Source organism: Bubalus bubalis, chromosome 1 (genome assembly GCF_019923935.1).
Source record: "Bubalus bubalis isolate 160015118507 breed Murrah chromosome 1, NDDB_SH_1, whole genome shotgun sequence".
Lineage (NCBI taxonomy): Eukaryota > Metazoa > Chordata > Mammalia > Artiodactyla > Bovidae > Bubalus > Bubalus bubalis.
Genome location: NC_059157.1, coordinates 55,867,718 through 55,892,333, shown reverse-complemented (window position 1 = coordinate 55,892,333; position 24,616 = coordinate 55,867,718). Strand labels below are relative to the sequence as shown.

Sequence of the window (24,616 nt, the reverse complement as noted above, 5' to 3'; positions counted from 1 at the left end):
ATGGTACTCGGTTAATCCAAGGTTTCCATCTGTTTTTATATAACCAAATAGGAGGATCTAAAAACAAAGAGTTCGGGGACTTCCCTGGTGGTCCAGTGGCTAAGACTCCAAGCTCCCAATGCAGGGGGCCTGGGTTCAGTCCCTGGCAGGGAACTAGATCCCACATGCTGCAACGAAGAGATCGCATGCCACAACTAAGATCCGGGACAGCAAATAAATAAATATAAAGTAAAATCAATCAATTAAAAAAAAAACCAGAATTCAATACACTCAGCTGTATACCTAACATCACCAAATAATTTATTTGAAATCAGAATTAAAAGAACATTTGACAGCTAGGAAATGTTTATTCTGTTACTTGTGGCCAGCTGTACAACTAATCTAGGACAAATTACCAGATCAATTTTACATTACTTCTTCAGGACTGTGGTTTCTCGACAACTTCGAACTTGGGGTCTAAAAAGAGGAAAGAAAGGTTCAAACTTAGTCATATTGCAATAAAGCATATTTTCTAAAAAACTTTAATATTTATCTCATTTATCTTCCAATTTTTTAAAGAAACATCTACACGTAAATATAACTTAAGATTTATTTAGGACTTAAAATGAACCAGGCTCTATGAATTTACATATATTACGTCATTTAACTACAACTAAGACGACAGTATAATCTTACCCAAATGTCAAATTAGAAACAGGGACCAGTTAACTATCCAGAATCCCACAGCCCATAATGATACTGTCAGGCGTTTGATTTTAGGTCCCCACCGTTTAACCTCTATGCTATGTGATCTCCTCCACTGGCATTTACCACAGGGCTTGCCACACATGCCACTGTCCTAATACCTTCACATGTTCAGTTCAGTTGTTCAGTCATGTCCAGCTCTTTGCGACCCCACGGACTGCAGCACGCCATGCTTCCCTATCCAGCACCAACTCCCAGAGCTTGCTCAAATTACATTCACGTGTAATCGTCATTTAATCCTCCAAACAACCCATGTAAATATTCTCTACTTAAAATGATCTCCCACAACAATGAATCTGTGATTACAAAGACTTACCTTCAAACGTGAAGTTAGGGAACGTATTCATGTCTGCTTTACCATACATTTGCTTAAGTTTAAAAAGCTCCCGGTCTAGGTCTTGCTGATATTCTGGGCCAGCATCAACAGGTCCTCCAGATGTCCTGTAGTGTACATGACCAAGTGAAAGTGTATTTTAAACATTAGTTTACAGAAACAAAATTAAGTTTCACAGATCTTCCGAGCGTAGACAAGAGCAGACTTTTCTGAAAGGTAACAAGTATTTCAATTTGAATGTAAATGTAAAATCAAACAATTTTAAATATGATGAGGGTTCACACAAATGAGGCAACTTCAAACAACATTCAAGGTCTGTCAGTATCAGTGTTATTAAAAGTCAGAATCTCTCAGCGTCTGAGCAGCAATAAGGTGTAAAGGCTAAGTCTATGCGCTTGGAGTGAATAACTGTTTCATTGTCAGTTCTACAATCTAGTTACTGTGTGAACTAGAGCAAGGCATGAAGCACTCTAAACTCTAGTTTCTACACCGACAACTCCAAAATCTTACCTGACGGTGCTGAGAGAATTAAGAGACTGTGTACATGTACCACTCATGGACCAGTGCCCGGCACACCATGAACACGCAATTATCTACTATCACTGTGCTTTAAATCAAACACCACTGAAGGGTTTAAGTCTGTAACAGCGGCCTATCAAAGAAGCAAATTACTTCCTATCCTCAGGGGTTTTACCATTTACAAGAAAGAAAAAAATAGCATTTATAAACATTTATGCCGAGAGGCAGTCAGTTTAACAAAAAGCTACTGGAGGTGAGGGGTCACTTTTGCTAAGCTAAACAGGGAGATTTCATTTTAAAAAGGTGGCATTTGTGACAAACCATGCATTTGGGTCAGATTGTAATTTGAGACATTCTAAGACTCAAAAGCAAGGATGAGAAGGTGGGAAAGCATTGGCTGTATGTGGGGAATGCTAATAGCCTAGATGGAAAAGCTAGCAGGACCCAGATCACAGGAGGCCCAGAATATATGGTCTGGGAGTCTGTATTTTGTTTGCTAAGCAATAAAATGACAAAATTAAAGAGTTGTGCTTTGTAAAGATAAACACAGCATCATGGATCAGCTGGGCTTCCCTGGTGGCTCAGATGGTAAAGAGTCTGCCGGCAATGTGGGAGACCTGGATTTGATCCCTGGGTTGGGAAGATCCCCTGGAGAAGGGATACCCACTAAAGTATTCCTGCCTGGAGAATCCCCGTGGACAGACAAGCCTGGCAGGCTATATAGTCCATGGGGTCGAAGAGCTGGACACAACTGAGCGATTTTCACTTCACATACCAGCAATGGGCCAATTAGACCTAATTAACTATTTGCACAAATTCTTGTTTGTCATAATGTTACTGCCCGTTTAACAATGAACAATATAATAAAAAAATTATAAGTGAAAATTCCATCAAGGCTAGTATTTTCACCTATGCCTATGATAAGGCATAGGATCTTACTTGTTATTTCCACAAAAAAATACTAAGCCAGCTCTAATTTAAGAACTTGTTAATGATGTTTCTTGTCATGGACTCAGTTTTCTTCTATATCAGCATGTACAACAGAAACTTTCTATGATAACAGAATACTCTGTGTCTGTGCTGTCTAACATGGTAACCACTAGCCATATCTGGTATTGGGCACCAGAAATGTGGCTAAAAGGCAAATGAGGAATTGAATTTTTATTTATACTCAATTAGAATTTGAATAGTCACATGTGGATAACAGCCACAGAAATATATAGCACAGTTCTAGATAGAGCCTTCTAACTGGATACTTGATGATTGACGATCATTGTCCAGTTCTTGGATCCACAAGCTTTTGGAAACATTACTCTTCCATGCCACCTTTCAAATGTACCAGCTAGAAAAGAGGATTCCTTCCAAGAAGTTCCTCAAACACTGAATGTGTCAGTACCTTATCACTTAACCTATTTTACCTTCTATTATATTTACTTGCTTACAAACTTTCTACCCTCTTAAACTTAAAGAATATTATGGAAATGCCAAGTGGCTTCTTTCTTTGTAGCCCACCACTCTCAATAGTCCAGTGCTCTGCATATGGTAGACAACTAAATAAAACAAAACTCTGAACTAATCTATATCACTTGCCCAAAGATTTTGGGGTTAAATCTGATGATGGCTAAGGTCATTAATCACCTTCAAAACTGTGTGGTTCTGTAATTAGGTTTTCCCTGGACTTGCTTTATGCCATTTCAGAGTCTTCTGTCTTTTGATAGTCCCAGAAATATATTAATTATGGAAGTAACGTTAAAAGAAAAAAATGCTGTGCTTATACATTTCTCCCCAAATCAATTTAGTGGTCCCAAGATCACTAAACTAAGAGAATATTCTGAGTATATTTTCCCCATAATTAGTTTTATGACCTTAGGATAATCATTGTCTAAGGGGCTTAATTTTCTCAAATATGGTTCCTAAATGATTTCTAAGATCCTGGTATGGATCTTGTATGAATTGTATGGATCTTGTATGGTATACCTGTATGAACTGACTCCAGTTTATAATAAATGACATTACAGTGGGGATATATCTAAAATGGCACTAGATTTAATGCAATTCTCCCTGGGAATTCATAATATAAAATTTGGGACTTAAAAAAATATATCAAGGTCCTCATCTTTTTCTTTTGGAGCAGCTAATGAACCTGTACCACAGGGATCAGCTCAGTGAAGGTCTTAGACACTTTGAAACGCCAAGTAATTCTTTACCATCTCAAAACGTACATACTTTGAATATGCACATTAACACCAAGGTCGGTGATCTGCCCACTTACTGTCGCTTAGTTCTATATTCTCTAATCTTGTCCACGAAGAGTTTCTGCACAGGATCAAGCTCCTTATTAAATGCCACTGCTGTAACACCAATGTTCCTCCTCCAAGAGACTGAGATTGCAGACTGAACAGCAGAGGACAACCTGAAGAGTCTCTGAAGAATCATGGTGATCCTGTTGGAAACAAGAACCAGCATGTGAAGCTACATTAAGATTGACATAATTGTAAAAGCCCTGTAAAAGTGTTACGGTGGGTACCCAATTCTACTAAGTCACCTGACCAAAGATCCTTTTCCCTCTCGACCCCTCACTGCAAGTGTTCTGCTGCTCAAGTAAAAGGCCCTGGGATCTAGAATTCAGAATCACTCAGGCCTGCATGCACCTCCACTAGGTCAGATGCAGAAAGAAAGCACAAAATCTGGGATGGGGTGTTTCTTCTCCACGAACTTTTTAGTCTTGACTGCCCACCCTCAGCAGAGAGACAGTAATACTGGTTCCCAAATTAGCCTACCAGGTTCCCCTGACTCCCTCACAAGGCAAAAAGGGATATGAACAGGGAGCCTGCAGACAGCTGCCTCAGCCTCAGTTTGCATTTCACAGGCCCACAGGGAGAGAACTGCTCCGCCTGGTACAGCTGCAGGATTCCAGGCATTCATGAATACTGTAAAAACCCGATCTGAGGCCAAAAGAACCAGCAAGAAAAAACAGCAAGGGAGTCCAAAACAAAACAAAACAAAACAACACACACACAAGGGAGTCCACCAACAAGAGAGGGAAAATCAAGCAGTACAACCTCGTTATATGCAAACAGGAATTCCAAAAGAAAAAGAATAAGGAGATCATAGAAAAATTAGAAGAAATTGACCCAGATTAATAAAGGGCTGACCAAGCCGTGTTGGAATGATAGAGTCACACTTCGATATAGCCTGGTAAAACTTCTGAACCTTAAAGTGAAACCCCAAAACGCTAACATGATTCCCCAGGCTCCCCAAATGACTCAAACAAGCACCGTCACACCGAACTATTAAATTATAACACTACCGCTCAAAGTGTGGTCTGAGGACTCTCAGTAGTACAGTGTTAATGCTCCACTATAGTATCAAAATTGGGAATAAGCATTTAGAAACTTTTACAGCAATCTGACAGAGTAATTCATACCTGCAGAATTCAATAGTGAAAGTGAAAGTCGCTCAGTCACGTCCAACTCTTTGCGGCCCCACGGACTACACAGTCCATGGAATTCTCCAGGCCAGAATACTGGAGTGGGTAGCCTTTCCCTTCTCCACGATCTTCCCAACCCAGGGATCAAACCCAGGTCTCCCGCACTGCAGGTGGAGTCTTTACCAGCTGAGCCACAAGGGAAGCAATTAAGAGTTCATATTTTGTGTCTCCATGTTTTGTCTTTCATCTACTGCATTTTCCAGTAATTCACTTTTACTGGATTCTTCAAAGATATCCACAAGGGCTAGGGGGAAAGTGGCCCTTTACTAGTGAGAGTTGGAAAGCATTAAGCTAGAAGGCTGAAGAGTGGCACTGCAGTTCTCTAATCGCGGCGGGGATGTCCCACAGGAAATACCTGGCAATGTTTGAAGACATTTTTGGTTGTCCTGACAGGGCTAGCCTCTAGTGGGTAAAACCCAGCAAGCTGCCAAAATCCTATAACAACAACAACAATAGCAGCCTCCCCACAACAAAGAAATATTTGGTTCAAAACGTCAATAGTGCCGGGAAGCCCATGAAATAGCACATAAAAAGACTATCAAAATAAATCCTACAATCTACCAAATATCCTTCACCTACAGGATGAAAGAAAACTATTTGAATGACCTTAAGGTGCTACTTCCCTGGTGGCTCAGATGTAAAGAATCTGCCTGCAATGCAGGAGACCCAGGTTCGATCCCTGGGTGGGGAAGATCCCCTGGACAAGGGAATGGCAACCCCCTCCAGTATTCTTGCCTGAAGAATCCCATGGAGAGAGGAGCCTGTGGGCTATAGTCCATGGAGTCACAAAGAGTCCGGGACACAACTGAGCGACTAACACCCAAGGTGCTACTTAATATCATTCTCACTTCACACATACAGAAACTGTGGCTTAGAGCTAAGTACCTGATCCCAGGTTACACAACAGAATCTGACAGGACACAGATACATTTTTAAAATTGTGCAACTCAGTGTATACTTTCCCTTTTGGCAACATAAACACAAACAACACTTCCCAATAGGGTCACCCTAACATCTGTTCAGACCTAGGTATTCTGCCAAGTACTTCCATACATATTCTCTCCTGGTACCCTTACAGCAATCCTGTTAAGAAACAGAGCAAAGTATTCTTAAGCCTCCTTCACAGATAGTAAGACAATATGCAAGACAGTTGATTAATGATCCCCAAATCACACCTAATTGTGCGTGGTCTTCTTCCTGAATTCCAAACCTATACATCAACATCTCTCATCCTTTCAGAAGTCTTATCTTGCTCTCGAACTCAATTTATCTAAAAAATGAACACATAATCTCACTATCAAAACTTGTTCCTTTTCCTCTGTTTCAGTTTTTTCCCCAAAGATTGAATATCTATTGAGAAACATACACGTCATTACACAAATAGGTATTGACGTGTCCGACTCTTTAAGACCCCATGGACTGTAGCGCACCAGGCTCCTCCATCCACGGAATTTTCTGGGCAAGAGTACTGGAGTGGGTTGCCATTTCCTTCTCCAGAGATCTTCCCGACCCGGGGATCAAATCCGGGTCTCCCGCATTGCGGGCAGACGTTTTACAGTCTGAGCCACCAGGGAATCCAAATAGGTGAAGTATCAACTATGATTAAGCCCTCTATCCAAGTACTATGCGAGGCCACGCACGCCAGCTATGACAGGGATTGGACATACGCAAAGAAATTGGGGAAAGCAACAGCTAGAAAAGAACACAGCATAAGAAGAGGCCCTGTGCTGAGAGGGAGTATGGCTCTCCCGTTTACAGTGACGACTGGCCAGTCCAAGGTTAGTGCTTTCCTCCAGGAAACCGTGATGTAAAACAAAAGCTGCTTAACCAAGTTTCAGCACTACCAACATCTTTAGGTTGGCGTCCAAACTTGTAAGATGACCATTGTCTTTTTCTCTCAAGTTCTATTCCTAAATAGTTCAGAGCCACCTCCCACGCGTCCGGGATGAGCAGGCCTGGCTGCAGACCGGCCCCGCGGACATGACCTTGGGCTGCCCCAGACGGGCTGCAAGTCCACGAAACGCCGGCCTCCCTGCAGCCCGCGCCACCCTGTGAGCCAGGCTGGCCCTCAGAGCGGGATTTTCTGGCTACTTATTGAATCTACAGCAAACTTCAAGGCCGAAAGGCGCCGAGGTCGAAAATGACCCCGGGCCAGGCCGTGAAGGCGCCCCGGGGTATAAGATTGCTCTCTTTTCCAGAGTCCTAGAGGGAAAAGGGCATCCCAGACCTCGTGCAGAAACCCAAACCCAAGTCCCAAGAGGCCACGTTAGTCCAGTTACCCTCCCAGTCACCTTGCACTCAGTGCCGAACCGCCAGCCACAGCCGCCGCCGCCCCGTTCTACTTCCGGCCCTGGCTCCGCCCCCACCCGCCTACCCGCCATCGCAATGCATTATGGGCCGCCGTTTCAGACGGTGGACACTCACCGGACAGGAAGCGTCTCGGAGACACTCTGCGACCGGACGGCTCTAGGTGAGACAGAAGCCAAACAGGAGGAGGAAGTGGAGGGTAAGTACTTCCGGGTCCTCTACTGACGCCTCCGCCATCTTTCCTTCGCCCAACTTGACCCGCTCTCTTTTTCCCTCTCGGAAACCGTGTGGTTTACGCATGCGCCCTTGGACTGGCCTGTCCCCTAGTTCAGTCCCCCTGGCCCCGAGTCAGCGTCCTATTCCTTGATTGACAGGGGAGAGGGGGGGTTGTTGAGGTATACGATTGTGCAAAGTGACAGTGTAAAACAAAGCGAACTGGGGCGTTGCTGCTCCCTTGTACCTCGTGAGCCTCCGTTGCCTTAGGCGTCCGTTTCGCGCAACCTGCTGGGAGTTGTAGTCCCGGACCCGGGGGTGCCTGGGAGGTGGGAGGGGGGGGTTGGAGTTTCTCTGCGCCGTTTTCGCGGGAAGGGCCCAGGGGCCTCCACTTCGAGTCGCGGGAGCTGCGGGTCTTACCGGGAGAGACGCTGCACGTGGAGCCCGCGCCGCTGCGCTTCTCAGCCGGCTCTGGAGTGCGGGCGGGGGCGAAGGGGCCGAATCCGGAGCGGGTGAGTGCGGCCGCGGGGGAGGAAGAGAGCGCGGGCCCGCGCGGGCCGGCTTCGTTCCGGGGCCTTCTCCCCCACCGCGGCCCCCCCGCGGCCGCCTCTGTGTTTTGTTTCCGCTGGTCCCCGGCGCTGTGACTCCCATTTCCGTTCGTGGAGACTTGAGGGAGCCGGGTGGGGAGGGGCGGGGGAGGCTGTGCGGGGAGGGGCGGGGGGCGCGCGGCGCGGGGCTCCGCGAGGCCGCGCGCCCCCGGGGCCCGGGTAGTTCCTGTCACCTCTCGCCGCCACCTCCCCGCCTGTGCCCCTGCTCGGCTGTCCGCCGTGCTTCGCAGCCGCCGCGGTCGGGACCTGATCCCGACGCCCCTGGGATCTCACAGGACGATGCCATATCGATCTTCTTGCCAGCTCAGCGATGCGCTCTCCCTTCGCGTCCAGTGGTCTTTCTAGAATTGTCTTACAGTTGCGTTAAAGCCATCTGTTTAATGTCTGTGGAGTCCATTGGGTTTCTTTTAAAAACGAGGAAGTGAGACGAGAAAACGATGGGTTAGTGTAGCTTGTCAGCTTTTTTAGTTTGTTTTTGCAGGCTGGAAGATAAGCCAACAACGTCTTTGTGTTTAGGAATCCCAGTTTGATTAGGTTAACGGCAGGGAGGACCACGCCTAATGTTGCACTGCAAGAGATTAGTGATTTAGAAAGACTCGCGGTAGTTCTGAGTCTTGGAGGCAGCAAAGGTTTAGAAGGGCCCACGTAAGCAAAGAACTGGGCAGGGATACCGTTCTTAGGTATTGTCTTAATGTCAAAAGAAACTGGGTCAACTAGTTCGAAAGTGAGGTAACAATGAGTTCTCTCGGAATTTGATCCAAGCTTTCCAGCCTTAATTATTTTTCAGACAAATTCTGACGCTAGATGGACTTATGTCAGTTTTACCTGGATTGTGTCTACAGGAGCAGTGACATGAGGCGTGTATCATCTTAAAATAACAATCTAAATAATGAGCTAGGTGTTTAATGGAGGAGCAGCAGGTGGAGGCTGAACAATTAAAACTGTTGACTTACTTCCCTCCAGCTTTTATTTATAAAACTTCAAGTCTAAAGGAAAATTGAAAAAATTATACACTGAAATTGTACAAGGTACACCTTCATCCCCAAGAGACGCCAAGTTTGCCGCACCGTCTCTACACTTGCTTTCTCTCTGCATGTGTACACACAGATGTCTGTGTTTACTTTTTCTTAGCTATTGACTTTTATCTTTAAAAACCAAAAATGTCTTTTTTCTCAGACTATTTAATAGTATTTTTTAACTTGAGAAAAACTCCGAGATTACAGTTGTATTTATTTGTCCTTTATTTACTTATTGTCCTTCACTATGAAAACTTTTTCTAAACTCTAAACTAATAACGTGCTCCAATGGAGAATAATCCTCAAGTTTATCTGTGGCTTTAAAAGATAGTGGTAAATAGAACTATTTTAAAGAATCCTAGCCTTTCCTGGAATTTTTAGTTAAATATAAATTTGTATTCGTTTTGTGAAGTGTTCTGAACGCAGGTTAGGTTTAATCCAGGAAAAACCACTGTCAAGGGACATTTTCCTGTGTGGAAGGTCTCCAAATAGTACTGTCTTCTCCATTTTCTTAAGTATTGATGTAGAATCCTGGGCAGTTGGTTCCAGGAGAAGAGCTAAGACCCACTCAAGCAATGACAGCAAAGATTTGGACAGCTTGCCAAATGTCTCCATTGCTTCTTTAGGCTAAATTTAGAGAATTGAGAAAGAAGATCAATTCAGAGACTTAAGTAACACAGTGTTTTCCAAAAGTGTATTGGATTCATAGCCCAACACCCCCCCCCCCCCCCCCCCCCCCCGCTTTGGCACCCTTTAGAGACTGATCTCTAACTTTTTTGAAAGATCACAGTATAAATTTCTTTTAACAACTCTCTGTCTTAGTGCTTCTGTCAAGAGGTGTGCCAAGTATCCCTGTTGATCAAAGCCCTTAGGGCCATTTCTCTGGTAGTTACAGAAAACTGGATTCATCTTTTGGTGGGTGTGAGACAAAAGACACAATCAAGCCAAAGAGCAGGAGAAGAGATTTATTACTTAGAGCAAGAAGAACACTGGGGGATCTTTCCCAAAGCAGCAAAATTGGGAAAAGTCTTAAACTAAGGGTACATGCATATTTATGAAGGAGCTTGAAGGGGAGAGTTCAAGATAGGATTGGGGCAGAGGTTGACATCAACCAAGCTTTAGTTGATTGAAGTCACAAAGGTCAGAAAAGATCAATATTATCATCCTTTGGGTTATAGTTGATCTAGTGGTTGCCACTAGAGGAGGGTTTAAATTCTGCAGAGCAGCTCAAGAAAGTGCTTCGGGCTAATCTTTACCATGGAAACAGAACCTGGAGTTTTTATACTGATTTACTATCTTTGCTATTGTTATTCCTTAAGAACATTATTACTGAGATCTATTCAAGGGTAAGCATTGTGGTTAGGCTTAGATCTCAAAGTGGCTTAGGACAAAAATGGCTTCTGTTTGTCAAAAGCCATGCCTGATTCTTCTTTTCTGGGGACCTCCTAACCTATCTGCTTACGGTGCTTTCTTTTTGTTTGTTTGTTTTAATTGTTTATTTGAATTTTATTGGTCATGCTGCATGACCTGTGGGATATTAGTTCCCTGACTAGGGATGGAAACCATGCCCCCTACATCGGAAGCATGGAACTGTAATCACTGGACCACCAGGGAAATTCCTAAATTTCTCTTCTATTTTTCTGAAGTCCCTAGAAAATTCACTCGTTTTAAAAGTTGGTTATGGAAATGGGAGTGGACTTGCACGTGGACCCTGAAAAATAAAACAAATGACCCTTTTAAATGCTGTCCTGCTATAATATAAGCCTTAGTCCATTTCTCACTTTTTTTTGTAAGGTTTTTATGCTTTGTGTGTTCATTATCTCTTTGTTTCTGACTGTTACTAAAGTTCCATAGTGTGTTCTTTCACATTTTCTTGCGTCTGCAGTACTCTCATCACAGGTTCATGTATTGGCTCCTGCTTTCAGCTGTCTCCAGCAAAGCTACCCTTAACATACTATTATCAATCACTGTGAAAATGTCTCTGGAATGCTTATCTAAGGGCAAGATTGCTGGGTCATAGGTATAATCCCTGTATTTGAGCAAGTGCTGCTAGCTGTTTCTCCAGAGTAGTCAGTCCTGTCTGTCTTCCATCAGCAGAGGCAGGATCCCTGTGCTCCAAGGTCCCTGCTGCTCTTCAGTATTCAGCATTCTGATCTTTGCCACACACACCCAGAATAAGGTGAATAGCTTGAAGTGAGCTTCTCCTCGTGTCCTTAGCCATTTTGGTTTCCCTTTAGGTGAGTTTCCTTCTTTACCTGCTTTTCTAATTTGTCCTGACTTTGGGGGGATTATTATCAACTTGTTCACTGTGTATTCCAGTTATTATTTCCTTATCATATATGGATATTGGAAATGTCTTTTTCTACACTATATCCTGTCTGTTGAACATAAATCTTAACTTATATGTAATGAAATTATCAATTTTTTTTCCTTATGATATATGTTTTTGGAATTTTAAGAAATGAATGCTTTTTCAAGAAATGAATCCTTTTTTATCCACAAGAAAAATTCCACCACTTTCTTCTATTAGTTTTATAGCTTTACCTTTCACATTTAAGTCGTCTAGATTTCTGGAGTCAATTATATGGTGTGAAATGGTTCTTATCAGTCTGTTCAGTCACTCAGGTGTGTCTGACTCGCTGCAACCTCATGGACTGCAGCACACCAGGCCTCCCTGTCCATCACCAACTCCTGGAGTTTACTCAAACTCATGTCTGTTGAGTCGGTGATGGCATCCAACCATCTTTTCCTCTGTCGTTCCCTCTCCTCTTGCCTTCAGTCTTTCCCAGCATCAGGGTCTTTTCCAGTGAGTCAGCTCTTTGCATCAGGTGTTCAAAGTATTGGAGCTTCAGCTTCAGCATCTGTCCTTCCAGTGAATATTCAGGACTGATTTCCTTTAGGACTGACTGGTTTGATTGGATTCTCAAGAGTCTTCTCCAACACCACAGTTCAAAAACATCAATTCTTTGGCACTCAGCTTTCTTTATAGTCCAACACTCACATGACTACTGGAAAAACCATAGCTTTGACTAGACGGACCTTTGTCAGAAAAGTAATGTCTTTGCTTTTTAATATACTGTCTAGGTTGGTCATAGCTTTTCTTCCAAGGAGCAAGCGTCTTTTAATTTTATGACTGCAGTCACCACCTGCAGTGATTTTGGAGCCCAAGAAAATAAAGTTTGTCACTGTTTCCATTGTTTTCCCATCTGTTTGCCATGAAGTGATGGGATCGGATGCCATAGTCTTTGTTTTTTGAATTGAGTTTTAAGCCAGCTTTTTCATTAAGAGGCTCTTTAGTTCCTCTTCACTTTCTGCCATAAGAGTGGTATTGCCTGTGTATTTGAGGTTATTGATATTTCTCCTGGCAATCTTGATTCCAGCTTGTGCTTCACCCAGCCCAGCATTTTGCATGATGTACTCTGCATATAAGTTAAATAAGCAGGGTGACAATATACAGCCTTGATGTACCCCTTTCCCAATTTGGAACCAGTCTATTGCTCCATGTCCAGTTGTAACTTGCTTTTTGACTTGCATACAGATTTCTCAGGGGGCAGGTAAGGTGGTCTGGTATTCCAGTCTCTAAGAATTTTTCACAGTTTGTTGTGATCTACACAGTCAAAGGCTTTGGCATAATCAATAAAGCAGAAGTAGGTGTTTTTCTGGAATTTGCTTGCTTTTTCTATGATCCAGTGGATGTTAGCAATTTAGATCCCTGAATCTTCCCTACCCAGGGATTGAACCCAGGTCTCCCGCATTGCAGGCAGATTCTTTACCAGCTGAGCCACAAGGGAAGCCCAAGAATACTGGAGTGGGTAGCCTATCCCTTCTCCAGCAGATCTTCCCAACGCAGGAATTGAACCAAGTCTCCTCCATTGCAGGTGGATTCTTTACCAACTGAGGTATAGGGAAGTCCAAAAATGGCAACTGTTTGAAATACAGGAGCCCCAAGGATCTGCTCATAGGTGAAAGTTGCTCAGTTGTGTCCAACTCTTTGCAACCCCATGCGCTGTCTTTACAGTCCATGGAATTCTGCAGGCCACAATACTGGAGTGGGTAAGCTCTTCCCTTCTCCAGGGGATCTTCCCAACCCAGGGATCGAACCCAAGTCTCCCGCATTGCAGGTAGATTCTTTACCAGCTGAGCCACTAGGGAAGCCCCTTTGATTTTTATAACATTCACTTATTAAACACACTTTAATACAGTGCCTACAAAAGGAGCAGCACTGTTCAAAGTTCTGTGTATACATCTGTCAACAAATACGCCTTCCCAGGTGAGCTTATGCTGTTCTATAAGGTCCCTACTGGGTTACTGCCACCAGTGTTTTGCTTTAGTGCTCATGTTGAATTCCGCAGTTTTAACACATAGTATCAATTAAGAAATAGGCTTTATGAAGAAAGGAAAGACTGACTAGGCTGTGGTCAGCAAGAAAGAAAAACAAAAGCCCTTCATTCTTCTGTCATCCCAAACAAAACCTGCTGGGGCCTAGGCATTCTGCTGGATATGCATGATGTGTATCTGTTCCAGTGGGGAGCCCCATCCTCTTATTATTATTCTTTCTTGTTATAGAGGAGCTGTGAGAGGAGCCTTAATAATGAGGGAGAAATCAGATCATTTTTATACCAGAAAGTCTAGATTCGGATGCCAGAATTTAGAGACTAAGTTATCAGAAAACCAGCTCCCCAGTAGTTGGAGATTTTTGGACCGGAGGAGACTTAACAACCCTCTCTAAAGTGGGAAAGAAGACTTACTAATTTCCTAGAACTACAGTAACAAATTACTACAAACTTAGTGGCTTGAAAACACCAACTTATTATCATACGTTCCTGAAGTCAGAAGCCTGAAATGGGTAATTCTGGGCTAAAATCAGGTGTTGGCAGAGTTGTATTTCTTCTGGAGGCTCTGAGGGAAGGTCTGTCTCCTTTCTTTTTCCAAATTTTAGAGACTGCCTGTCTTCCTTGGCTTCTGGCTCTTTTTTTTTTCCTCTTCAAAGCCAATCACAGCCAGTCAGTCGTCCTCACTTTGAATCTCTCTGGATCTCTTGAGATTCTTCCTCTCTAATGATTCTTGTGATTTCACTGGACTCACCTGGATAATCGAGGATGATCTCTATTATAAGGTCAGCTGATTAGTAAATGTCCCAAGAAGCGCAGTGGTAAAGAATCTTGTCTGCCAGTGCAGGAGATGCAAGAGATGTGAGTTCAATCCCTGGGTCAGAAGATGCCCTGGAGGAGGAAATGGCAACCCACTCCAATATTCCTGCCTGGGGAATACCATGGACAGAGGAGTCTGGCAGACTACAGTCCATGGGGTCTCTAATAGACACAACTGACTGACTGAGCATGCGTGCAGAGTAAAGTAGTAACAACCTGTAACTTACAGCATTAACACCCTGGAAACGGCCATAAAGGAATGCCAACATATGCAGCTATTTTATACATTACTTAGCATTTTATAAAATTATAACGTTTTAGTATTGGTAGTGCAAATGGTACAGAATGGCACATAATGTATCAGTGGTACAAAAATCAATGGAAGTTTAATGTAGTAAGTAAAAATTTTACATGTAAGAATTAAAAACTGATGTTAATAGTTTGATTAAAAGGTATAACACCACATCTGAAAAATAATCATAAAGAATTCTGTTGTGTAATCAGGGCAATAATTCACAATCTGTGATTTTGTTACTTTATTTTGCCATTTGAGAATATTGTACTGACATGTATAAGGTATGTAATTTGTAACATAAATCATAAGTTGGGTTAATTTTTGATTAGCTAATTTTTAATTTAGCTTACTCTGTCAATAGTGGTTTACAGTAAACTCTTCTAATAAAGTACAGCTTTTTGGCTGGACAGTTGTAAATTTTTCAACTCCATGTTGATCTCCTTCATCCCCACCATGCTGTGTGACATGTGATTATCTTAGTTCCCTCATCAGGGATCAAACTCACGCCCCCTGCAGTAGAAGTGCAGAGTCCTAACCACTGGGAATTCCCATGTTGATTTTTAAGGTGCAGGTTTAAATCTGTTATTAAGACCGAACTGCTGTAATAACAGTCGGCCTGCCTTTCACTTGATTTTGAAGTAATCTTAATTAATTTGTTGACTGAGACTAGGGTCAAAAACATCCCAGTAAATCCAAGGGAATGATATTGATGTCATGTCAGACTGGTAAACACCATTTAAACAAAAACTGGTTTATAAATATTGTTTGTGGATTTTCTTTGATGTGTGAAGATTGCTTCTTCCTCTTCTGCTTACCCTTGGGTTTTATTTGAATTGGGTCTTTACTTCTTGTGTAACGTGTTTGCTTATGCGTTTCAGAATGTCTTAAAATTTAACTCTTGTAGGGCTGAACTTTTGAAATACTTCAGCCATGACGAAAAGAGAAGCAGAGGAGCTGATAGAAATCGAGATTGATGGAACAGAGAAAGCAGAGTGCACAGAAGAAAGGTTGGTATTTTTTTAATTTACTACTTTTTATATTATCAACATGCCTAATTAAAATAAGAATAGCCAAGTTCTTTGAGGACCCTTTTTTTTTTTTAATCTTCCCAACTGACCCCAGCATTTTGAGGGATAATGTATTGCCTTTTTCTTCTGACTTAATGGCTTTGTAGCTGGGAGGAAAAGATAGTTTTAAACTAAAGACGGTAGTAAGCATAGCTAATAATGGTCAAGCAATTGATTGTGGTGGTTTCTACCCTTCGGGCACTATTGGATTCTTTTTCCTTTTGTCAGTGCTGATTTCTTTTATTTCAGCAAGAGTTTAATTCACAGTCTGAACTAGTTCAACAAATAGTAACTATCAGGAGTGCGTCAATAAATGAAACTCTAATCTGCCCTGGTAGAGACTACCTTATATTTGAAGAAACACACAGCTGTATGAGCCATCATCAGGCAGGCAGGCAGTCAGTTCAGTTGCTTAGTCCTATCTGACTCTTTGCGACCCTATGGACTGCAGCAAGCCAGGCCTCCCTGTCTATCACCAACTCCCAGAGCTTGCTCAAACTCATGTCCATCGAGTCAGTGATGCTATCCAACCATCTCGTCCTCTGTCGTCCCCTTCTCCTCCTGCCCTCAATCTTTCCCATCGTCAGGGTCTTGTCCAGTGAGTCAGGTCTTTGCATCAGCTGGCCAGAGTATTGGAGCTTCAGCTTCAGCATCCGTCCTTCCAGTGAATATTCAGTACTGATTTCCTTTAGGATTGACTGGTTTGATCTCCTCGCAGTCCTTGGACTGAAAGACTCTCAAGAGTCTCCTCCAACACCACAGTTCAAAAGCATCAATTCTTCAGTGCTCAGCTTTCTTTATAGTCCAGCTCTCACATGCGTACATAACTACTGGAAAAACCATAGCTTTGACTAGACGAACCTTTGTCGGCAAAGTAATGTCTCTGCTTTTTAATATGCTGTCTAAGTTGGTCGTGAGCCATCATAGTACTAAGCATATAGAGAAGTGAAAGGTGTTAGTTTTTGGAATAGTAATAGAATACTGCTTACTTCATTAAGGAAGGTGGGCAGTGGTAATGAGTTCAGGATCCAAGGAGAGAATATGACTGAAAAGAGGGATTTGGGAGTCAAGAAGGACAAGGAAGGTAATCACTAATGGTCCTAGTTTACTCTGGAAAGCAAGAGGTGAGATAATGTACTAAAAGTAAAAGGGGCTGAAGAGTGCTACAAAACTTCAGTAGAGTAACAGAGGTTTAGAAGAACTCCAGTGGGAATAGACAGATTACTAAGGTTGAGTAGCTTGCTGAATGTTGAGCGTGCAGCTGAGATGAAAGACCTGAAATTGTTTAAAAATTGTTATTTTATTGTGGTAAGAACATTTAACACAGTATCTGCCCTCAGTAAATTTTTAAGTGTACCATACAGTATTGTCAGCTGTAGGCACAATCTTGTGCAATAGATCTTTTGCAACTTTTCTGTCTTGCATAATTGAGATTTTTGTGCCAGTTAATTAGCAGCTCTTCTGCCCTGAGGCCATGATTACTCATGAAGCCATGGTTACTCAGGCCACCTCATCTGCTCAGGCAAGATGTCTTGCTCTGGCTCAAAATACAAACCTCGTTTTAGTACCCCCCACCCTGTCCTTGCCCATCATGCCCTGGCATGGAAACATTTTCCTGGCCAAAAAGGTCTAAAATACCTTGATGTGACTGCACAGGAGACATTAAGTTTTGAATGGAGCTTTTCAGCATGTTTGATTATGCTATTTTCTCCAGCAGAAGAAACAATAGGCTGTATATACATACATACATAAACTCATTTATGTAACACGTTACTCCAGAACTTCGCAGCTTAAAACACCCAACAGTTATTCTTGCACAGAGTTTCTCAGAGTCAGAAGCCTCTCATCCAGTCAGTTAGCTGCTTGGTTCTGGCTCAGAGACTCTCAAGAGCTTGCAGTTAAGCTGTCTGTCTGGGCTACAGTCATCTGAAGTGTTGGCTGACGGTAGCATATCTGTTTCTAAAATCACTCATAAGACCAGTGACAGGACCATTCACTTCCTCACACATGGGCTTCTGTGTAGGGCTGCTCGCCACATGGCGGCTGGCTTTCCCTGAAGCAAATGGTCCGAGGGAGCGTTCGCCAGTGTCTTTTTAAATAAGCTAATCTAGGAAGCAGTACTTGTATCACTCTGCCGTAGTCCTTTGGTCACACAGTCCAGCCTTGGGACAGTTTGGGAGGGAACTGTAAAAAGCTGTAAATATTAGAAGGTGAGGATCATTTGAGCTGTCTTGAAGCCTGACATGAATATATTTATGTTTTTGTACACACATGTATGTATAAATGATCCACAGAGTGTAAAGTTTTTACTGTTTGACTTCATAGAGAAAACCTGTGTTGATGTCTCACGTAAGAGTTCGGTAGTTCCTGTGATTGTAGTTACTGTTGACCTGGGGAGTAGCTATGTGAAGCGGGCAGTGAGAGCTTCCAGTTGTAGCAGAGTGCTGTGCAGGAATGTCGATCCGGTGATGTGAGATCATCCACATTTTCTCAAGGGAAATTGGTAATCAGATTTTTTTATATGGATCTCCCAAGGTTTAAATAATGCAACAGAATATTAAAAATGTTTTAAATGTTGAGCCTATGTAAAATGGGTCCTTAAAAATCTGTGTTAAAGTGACATCTGACTCTTGTAAAGGTTATTGTTACCAAAAAAAAGAAATATATAGCCCACTCTGCTATAGCTGAAGAGTTTGTGAAAATATTTACATAGCCAAAAGACCCAATTAATTTACCTTAACAAATAGTAATAATAATGTTTATTATTTTAAAATAATTATTTTTCAGTCATGAGTGGTCTCTTTTATAAATTTTAAGTTTTAGGAATTTAGGCTACATATATTCACTGAATATTATGTATTTATTGAATTATACTTGGAATTTATGTGAAAATGTAATGACAAATTTTTAAGGACATACTTTTTGACAACTGTAAGTGAGATTTAAACCATATTTAAATTAAACATGTGAAACTTGATTGAATTGTAGATTTACCAATTCAGCAAATACTCACTGGTATCTACTTTACATTTGGCCTCAAGTAAGGATTCACAAAAAATATATAGAATTACTTACCAAAGATTTTACTCTTAAGGAACTTAACGGTTTTTTGTAGAACTTAGAATATGAAGTTGGAGAAGGAAATGGCAACCCACTCCAGTGTTCTTGCCTGGAGAATCCCAGGGACGGGGGAGCCTGGTGGGCTGCCGTCTATGGGGTCGCACAGAGTCGGACACGACTGAAGTGACTTCGCAGAATATGAAGTAAAAATGCAAAAGAGCACGTAGAAAGTTTTAAAGGAAGAATATAACTTTTTAAGGTGAATCTAGACTGATTATAACCAGTAGTTTTCAGATTAGATTAGATGAAAAATATTTTATATAACCTGTATTTTCATATCTTACGACTTGTATTATTGTGTTGATTTTGGGAAGTAGAGATACCATACAAGTTTTGAGGAGACTTTTTATATTCCTTTCTGAGCCTGAAATTCTTCAAAATAACTTGGAAATATAAATGCAGACATTTCCCCTTAAATATTTTAGTGTAAGCAATATTAGTATGCACACACACACACATGTACATATATGTGCGTGTGTGTGTGTGTATGATGTGGTCTGTTTGCAGAGGTGCCTTAAATTTCAAGCTTACATTTCTTTGTGTAATGTGATTCGTTATTAAGTTTGGCAACACTCGTTGATGATGAGCCTACCACTATGAAATGTGTCTGTGCAGAAATGAGTTTCAAAGACCAGAAATGTGTTTTAGAATTGAATTTTGTTTTGAACATATTGTTGGGTTAATATCCAGGGTAAGAAGGTAATTGTTAACCATTACATTCTTTAACATTGGGTCCTCTAACACTGTATTCTTCAGCATTGTAGAACAGACCTACACTCCAGCTGAATGTGTAAGTCAGGCCATAGACATCAATGAGCCAATAGGCAATTTAAAGAAACTACTAGAACCAAGACTGCAGTGTTCTTTGGATGCTCACGAAATTTGCCTGCAAGATATCCAGGTATTATTATTTTCTTTTTTGAGATTTGTATTTCAGCATTTACGTCTGCATTAGAAATGGCTTTGTTGTTACTGTTGGCCTTTTCTAACTATAGCCTTTATCTCCCCTTTCTCTCCATTTGACCTATATTTTTATAAAATGTAAGCATTTAGAAATAGAGTTCTTTCAGAAACATTTCTTCCACTTAGAATTATTTTTAAAGATTGAGTAATAAATCAAACTTTGCTTTTTCACCTGGACAAATGTAAAGTGAGAAGTTTAAATACAGTTAGTTTAATCAGAGCTTAAACGTAGCTTCTGCACATTGACCTTGAAAGTTGAAGAACTGTGCCCTTACATCCTGTTTCTAACTAACTTTTAACTTGTTTGTACATTCATTTCCTCCTCTTTTAGATTTTTGACCAAATGATTTTATATTCCCTTCCATCTTCGTTTGCTCCAGCAGTAAGTTTTGGATAAAAATTTTAATACCACTATATGTATATTTCTTGGAGATTGTTGCAATAGGAGTTTACCTGTGGTTTGCAGCATATTTATAGTCATGTTTTATGGTATTCTTTCAAGAAAGGGAGTATTTTTATGTATAAAAAGTAGTTGCCTATATGCTATGCTAAGTCACTTCAGTCGTTTCCAACTCTGTGCAACCGCATAGACGGCAGCCCACCAGGCTCCCCTGTCCCTGGGATTCTCCAGGCAAGAACCCTGGAGTGGGCTGCCATTTCCTTCTCCAATGCATGAAAGTGAAAAGTGAAAGTGAAGTTGCTCAGTCATGTCCAACTCTTAACGACCCCATGGATTGCAGCCTAACAGGCTCCCCCGTCCATGGGATTTTCCAAGCAAGAGGTACTGGAGTGGGGTGCCATTGCCTTCTCCAAGTTGCCTATATAGGGTTGCTCAAATAGTTTCTTCAGACCTTTCTTAAACATATGAATAAGTACTAGGGATTTATTTTGTTTTTCTAATGCTGTCTTACGTATATCATGTCATCTTTTCGAATGTTTGGTTTGGTTTATTCTTCACTCCTCCCCTCTCTGCTTTGTATTATAGCTATTCCACAAATCAGAACTTCTGCCTTAGTTTTTTAAAAATTAAAATCATATATCTCCTCTATTTTTAAATAATATACTGATGTAGAATAACTTGAAATGTTTTGATGAAATTTGTGAATTTTAGTTGCCATCTAACCATACTTTTTTTCCCCAGTAAGTCTAATAAATATTAGGGGAGGAGAGGAGGGAAGTTGCTCTTCTAAAGAGAATATATGTGAGTCTAATAATATTGTGATTTAAGGTTTTTCTTTTCTCAGCTGTGAATTAACATAATTCATAACATAATTCATCGGGGTGAATTAACATAATCTTTTTGGAAGGTAACTTAGTATTTAGTGTCTTAATGTTGAATGTGAAATATTTAGCAGCTTTCCTCAAGGAATTTTCTTAAGTGCTCCCCTCAGTGAGCAAAGGCGTACATTGCATAGCTGTACAGAAACTAAAAATATCTCAAATGATCCAAAAATAGGGAATGAGATAAATAAATTCTGTTGATTAGAATTCAAGGCAGCCATTAAAAATAACTGAACCAGGGCTTCCCTGGTGGTTCAGTGGTTAAGACTCCACACCTCCACTGCAGGGGATGTTCCCTTGTCAGGGAAGTTCTGCATGCTGTGAGGTGCAGCCAAAAAATAAATTGGTGAACTAGAGTTATATGGTTGTAAGACATTTCTAAATTATCTCATTCTTCACAGCAGTCTTTGAAGTTGGCATATTCTTAATCATAATCTGCAGATGTAGCAACTGAGATTTAAATTAAATAATTTGCCCAGTGTAGTGGGGTGCATTGGAATTTGAACCAAGGCCTATTGTAACTATAGAACTCTCTTCACTTGTTTGAGGCTGACTTTTTAGGAAAGTTTTCCTTGCATAATTCAGTGTCACTAGACTTACCTTGTTTTTTCTTACATGTAAAATTAAGGGGAATTTGGACTCAATCTCTTGTCTTTTAGCTCTGACATTTGTTGCTGCTCTTACAATACGTGAGCTATCTAAAATGAAAGTTTTAACCTGCAAAGTAGCCAAGCTATCATAGGATCTCAATAAATATTGGTTGAAGGGATCAAACCTGGGCCATAGCAGTGACAGAGCTAAATCCTAACCACTAGGCCCCCAGGGAATTGTGCTGGAGCAGATTCTTGAGAATCTCTTGGACAGCAAGGAAATCCAACCAGTCAATCCCAAAGGAAACTGACCCTGAATATTCATTGGAAGGACTGACGCTGAAGCTAAAACTCTAATACTTTGGCCACTTGATGCAAAGAGCTGATTCATTGGAAATACCTTGATGCTGGGAAAGATTGAAGGCAGGAGGAGAAGAGGGCGACAGAGGATGATGGTTGGATGGCATCATCAACTCAATGGACACGAGTTTGCGCAAACTCTGGGAGATAGTGAAGGACAGGGAGGCCTGGCCTGCTGCAGTCCATGGGGTAACAAAGAGTGGCACAGGGCTGAGCGCCTGAATAACAATGCACCGGGCCTTGCCTCCCATGTCCTCAGCCTGCCTGCCTTTTTGTCCGTGGAAAAAACTTTAGCCAAAGAATAAGTTTAATCAGAGAAGGAGAAAATGCAGAAACAAAGGAAAACAGTCATGACAAAACAAAAATAATTTAGTCACTAAGCAAAGTCAGGGACCTTTAGTTCTTTCTCAAGGGCTATCATATCCTATGAGCTATCTTATAGATACTAAAACCCCCACCAGGTAGAAGAAGTTTAACTACATGATGGCCAGACTGTAGCCACACCATAAGCTGCCACAATTCCAAGAATTGGCCTTAAGAAAATGGGAATCTACTGACCCTGGAACTAAGATTAACTGTACTTAAAACAACCAAGATGATACCGGTCACACCACCAATGTCCAGTTTCAAGATGACTATTAGAGCTGACTGTACTGTTTTTGCATGTAGCCCTCTCCTTCCATCTATAAAAGCTCTTGTCCACTGATTGTCAGTGGAGGGAGTCAGCCTTTGGATAGGAGTCTGCTCCCCACCGATTGCGCATCCCAAATAAAGCAAACCTTCCTTACCACCAATAAATAAATAAGTGGATATTGGCTGAATAAATGGGAATATGCATAATTTATAGTATTGTAGAATTCAGAACTAGCTTTGGATCTAGGGCATTTTTCATTTCTTCCTGTCTCCCTTCCTCTCTTCAAAAAGAATATGAGGATAGCAACTTCTGTTCTCCATATCATTTAAAGCAAATATAGTTGGAGTCAGAATGCTTGCCACTTGTGTAATACAAATACACATGCTTTTATGTTTTCAGATAAGTGCTGACTTTAAAGCTGATGAACACATGTATACCTGTGGCGGATTCATTTTGATATTTGGCAAATCTAATACAGTTATGTAAAGTTTAAAAATAAAATAAAATTAAAAAAAAAAAAAATAAATAAAGCTGATGAACAGCAATCGAGTTGCGCTTCTCTAAGGAGTATGACCCAAGATCAAGTGCCATGCTTGAGTTTTGTCCCTGTGCCAGCTCCTGTGTCAGCTGGTGTGCTCAGTGCCTGGGATCCTGTTTCAGAGTTACACAGGCTTCAGCGTCTAGTCAATAATACCATTACCAGTGTCTACTAGAGAGGGGAGAATTCTCAGGAGAGTTTTTAGCAAAATGTCATACAGAGACTGTTGTATTAAGGAGTGAAGCGGCCACGTTTGACCTATCTGCAGGGTTACACAGTTTGTCTTATCTCTATTTAAGTTAGATGCAGTCACTTAAGACTTTAGGCTTTATGTGTATGGCTTTTTTCATTTTAGAAAATACGTTTGTACCATGATTCCCATATTGGCTGAATTCTAGGAATAAGAGTGGGAGGACTTTGTATCTCCAGCTGTATGTATACACAGAAATATACCTTATTCAAAATAATTTAACAGAAACATGTTTTTAAACTTGATAAAATGCCCAGAAGTCAGCAGTTCTTTTTTGCCATTTGTGTGAAATGCATTCAAAAGCACTGATACTGAAAGGTACGAAAGGATATAGAACTATGACTAAAGATATTCATAGCTAGGTCAGGGAGTATGGTTGTAAGTCCTTTAACTTTATTAACTTCATAATCAGAAATTGAATTAACTCTGATCTTAAATGTGTATCCTTGGTTATGAAGAGATTTGGCAAGAAGTATATAAATAAATTTGTATAAATTGTCCCCACTAATAAAAAACCCTTGCTTATTCATGGCAGAAAACTTGCATTATCTTCTACCAGAAATACTTTTGCAGAAATAATAGTTGCCTTTTGGCATTATTTAAAATTCTAAACTAGACTCCAGAGCTAGAGAAAACCACTATTTAAACAAGTCCTGTTTGTGTTGTCCCTAATTGCTACCACAGTGGTGAAATCCTTTTCAGTTTTGGCCAAGAATTAAATGATACGACAACTTGAATAATTAAGTGTGTTCTTGCAATTTAATTAGTATACCTCAGTAATTAAGTCCTATTTGGCACATCCATTTATATTAAACCAGATGACTGAGCTAAAATAATCTTAATCCTTTTACCCATGTTTAGCTGGATCCAGAACGAAGTTTATTTGACCAAGGAGTAAAGACAGATGGAACTGTACAGCTTAGTGTACAGGTAATTTCTTACCAAGGTAAGTTAATTTTAGTGTTGTCATTTAAAAATTTAACTCGTGTTTTTCTAATATGGGAACTCAGTTTTATAAGTTTTAGATGATTGTCTAAGTTAGTTAATGTGATTTTATAGTTAAATATTCATGCTTTTCATTGTTTTATCTGTCAGGATGAAGCAAATTGTATAACACCTTCTGCCTACTTTAATCAG

The 24,616-nt window shown here is 41.0% G+C and overlaps 2 protein-coding genes across 9 annotated transcripts in view; one reads left to right on the top strand and one right to left on the bottom strand.

Moving 5' to 3' along the window:
* Nucleotides 1-275: 275 nt before the first annotated feature.
* On the bottom strand, nt 276-7,923 carry ATP5PF (ATP synthase peripheral stalk subunit F6). Of its 2 annotated transcripts, XM_006063253.3 has the most exons (5): nt 7,855-7,923; nt 7,512-7,553; nt 3,870-4,040; nt 1,061-1,185; nt 276-456 (listed from the first exon to the last, which is right to left on the bottom strand). In XM_006063253.3, the coding sequence occupies exons 3-5, from the start codon at nt 4,031-4,033 to the stop codon at nt 419-421; spliced, it is 327 nt and encodes a 108-aa protein (XP_006063315.1). In that variant the 5' UTR covers nt 4,034-4,040; nt 7,512-7,553; nt 7,855-7,923; the 3' UTR covers nt 276-418. The 2 variants fall into 2 exon arrangements, with proteins under 2 accessions (XP_006063315.1, XP_006063316.1); XM_006063254.4 differs by lacking the exons at nt 7,512-7,553; nt 7,855-7,923 and adding an exon at nt 7,379-7,510.
* GABPA (GA binding protein transcription factor subunit alpha) overlaps nt 7,461-24,616 on the top strand; it is a 37,964-nt gene continuing 20,808 nt past the window's right edge. Inside the window, exons 1-5 of one of the 7 annotated variants that reach the window (XM_044939869.2) lie at nt 8,007-8,119; nt 11,326-11,468; nt 15,581-15,683; nt 19,620-19,764; nt 24,341-24,425. In XM_044939869.2, coding sequence (XP_044795804.1) covers nt 15,607-15,683; nt 19,620-19,764; nt 24,341-24,425 — 307 coding nt within the window. In that variant the 5' untranslated portion in view covers nt 8,007-8,119; nt 11,326-11,468; nt 15,581-15,606. Of the gene's footprint in view, nt 7,594-7,980; nt 8,120-8,313; nt 8,657-11,325; nt 11,469-15,580; nt 15,684-19,619; nt 19,765-24,340; nt 24,426-24,616 lie in introns of those variants that run through there. The other 6 variants (XM_025282006.3, XM_025282010.3, XM_006063251.4 and 3 more) reach the window with 6 other exon arrangements.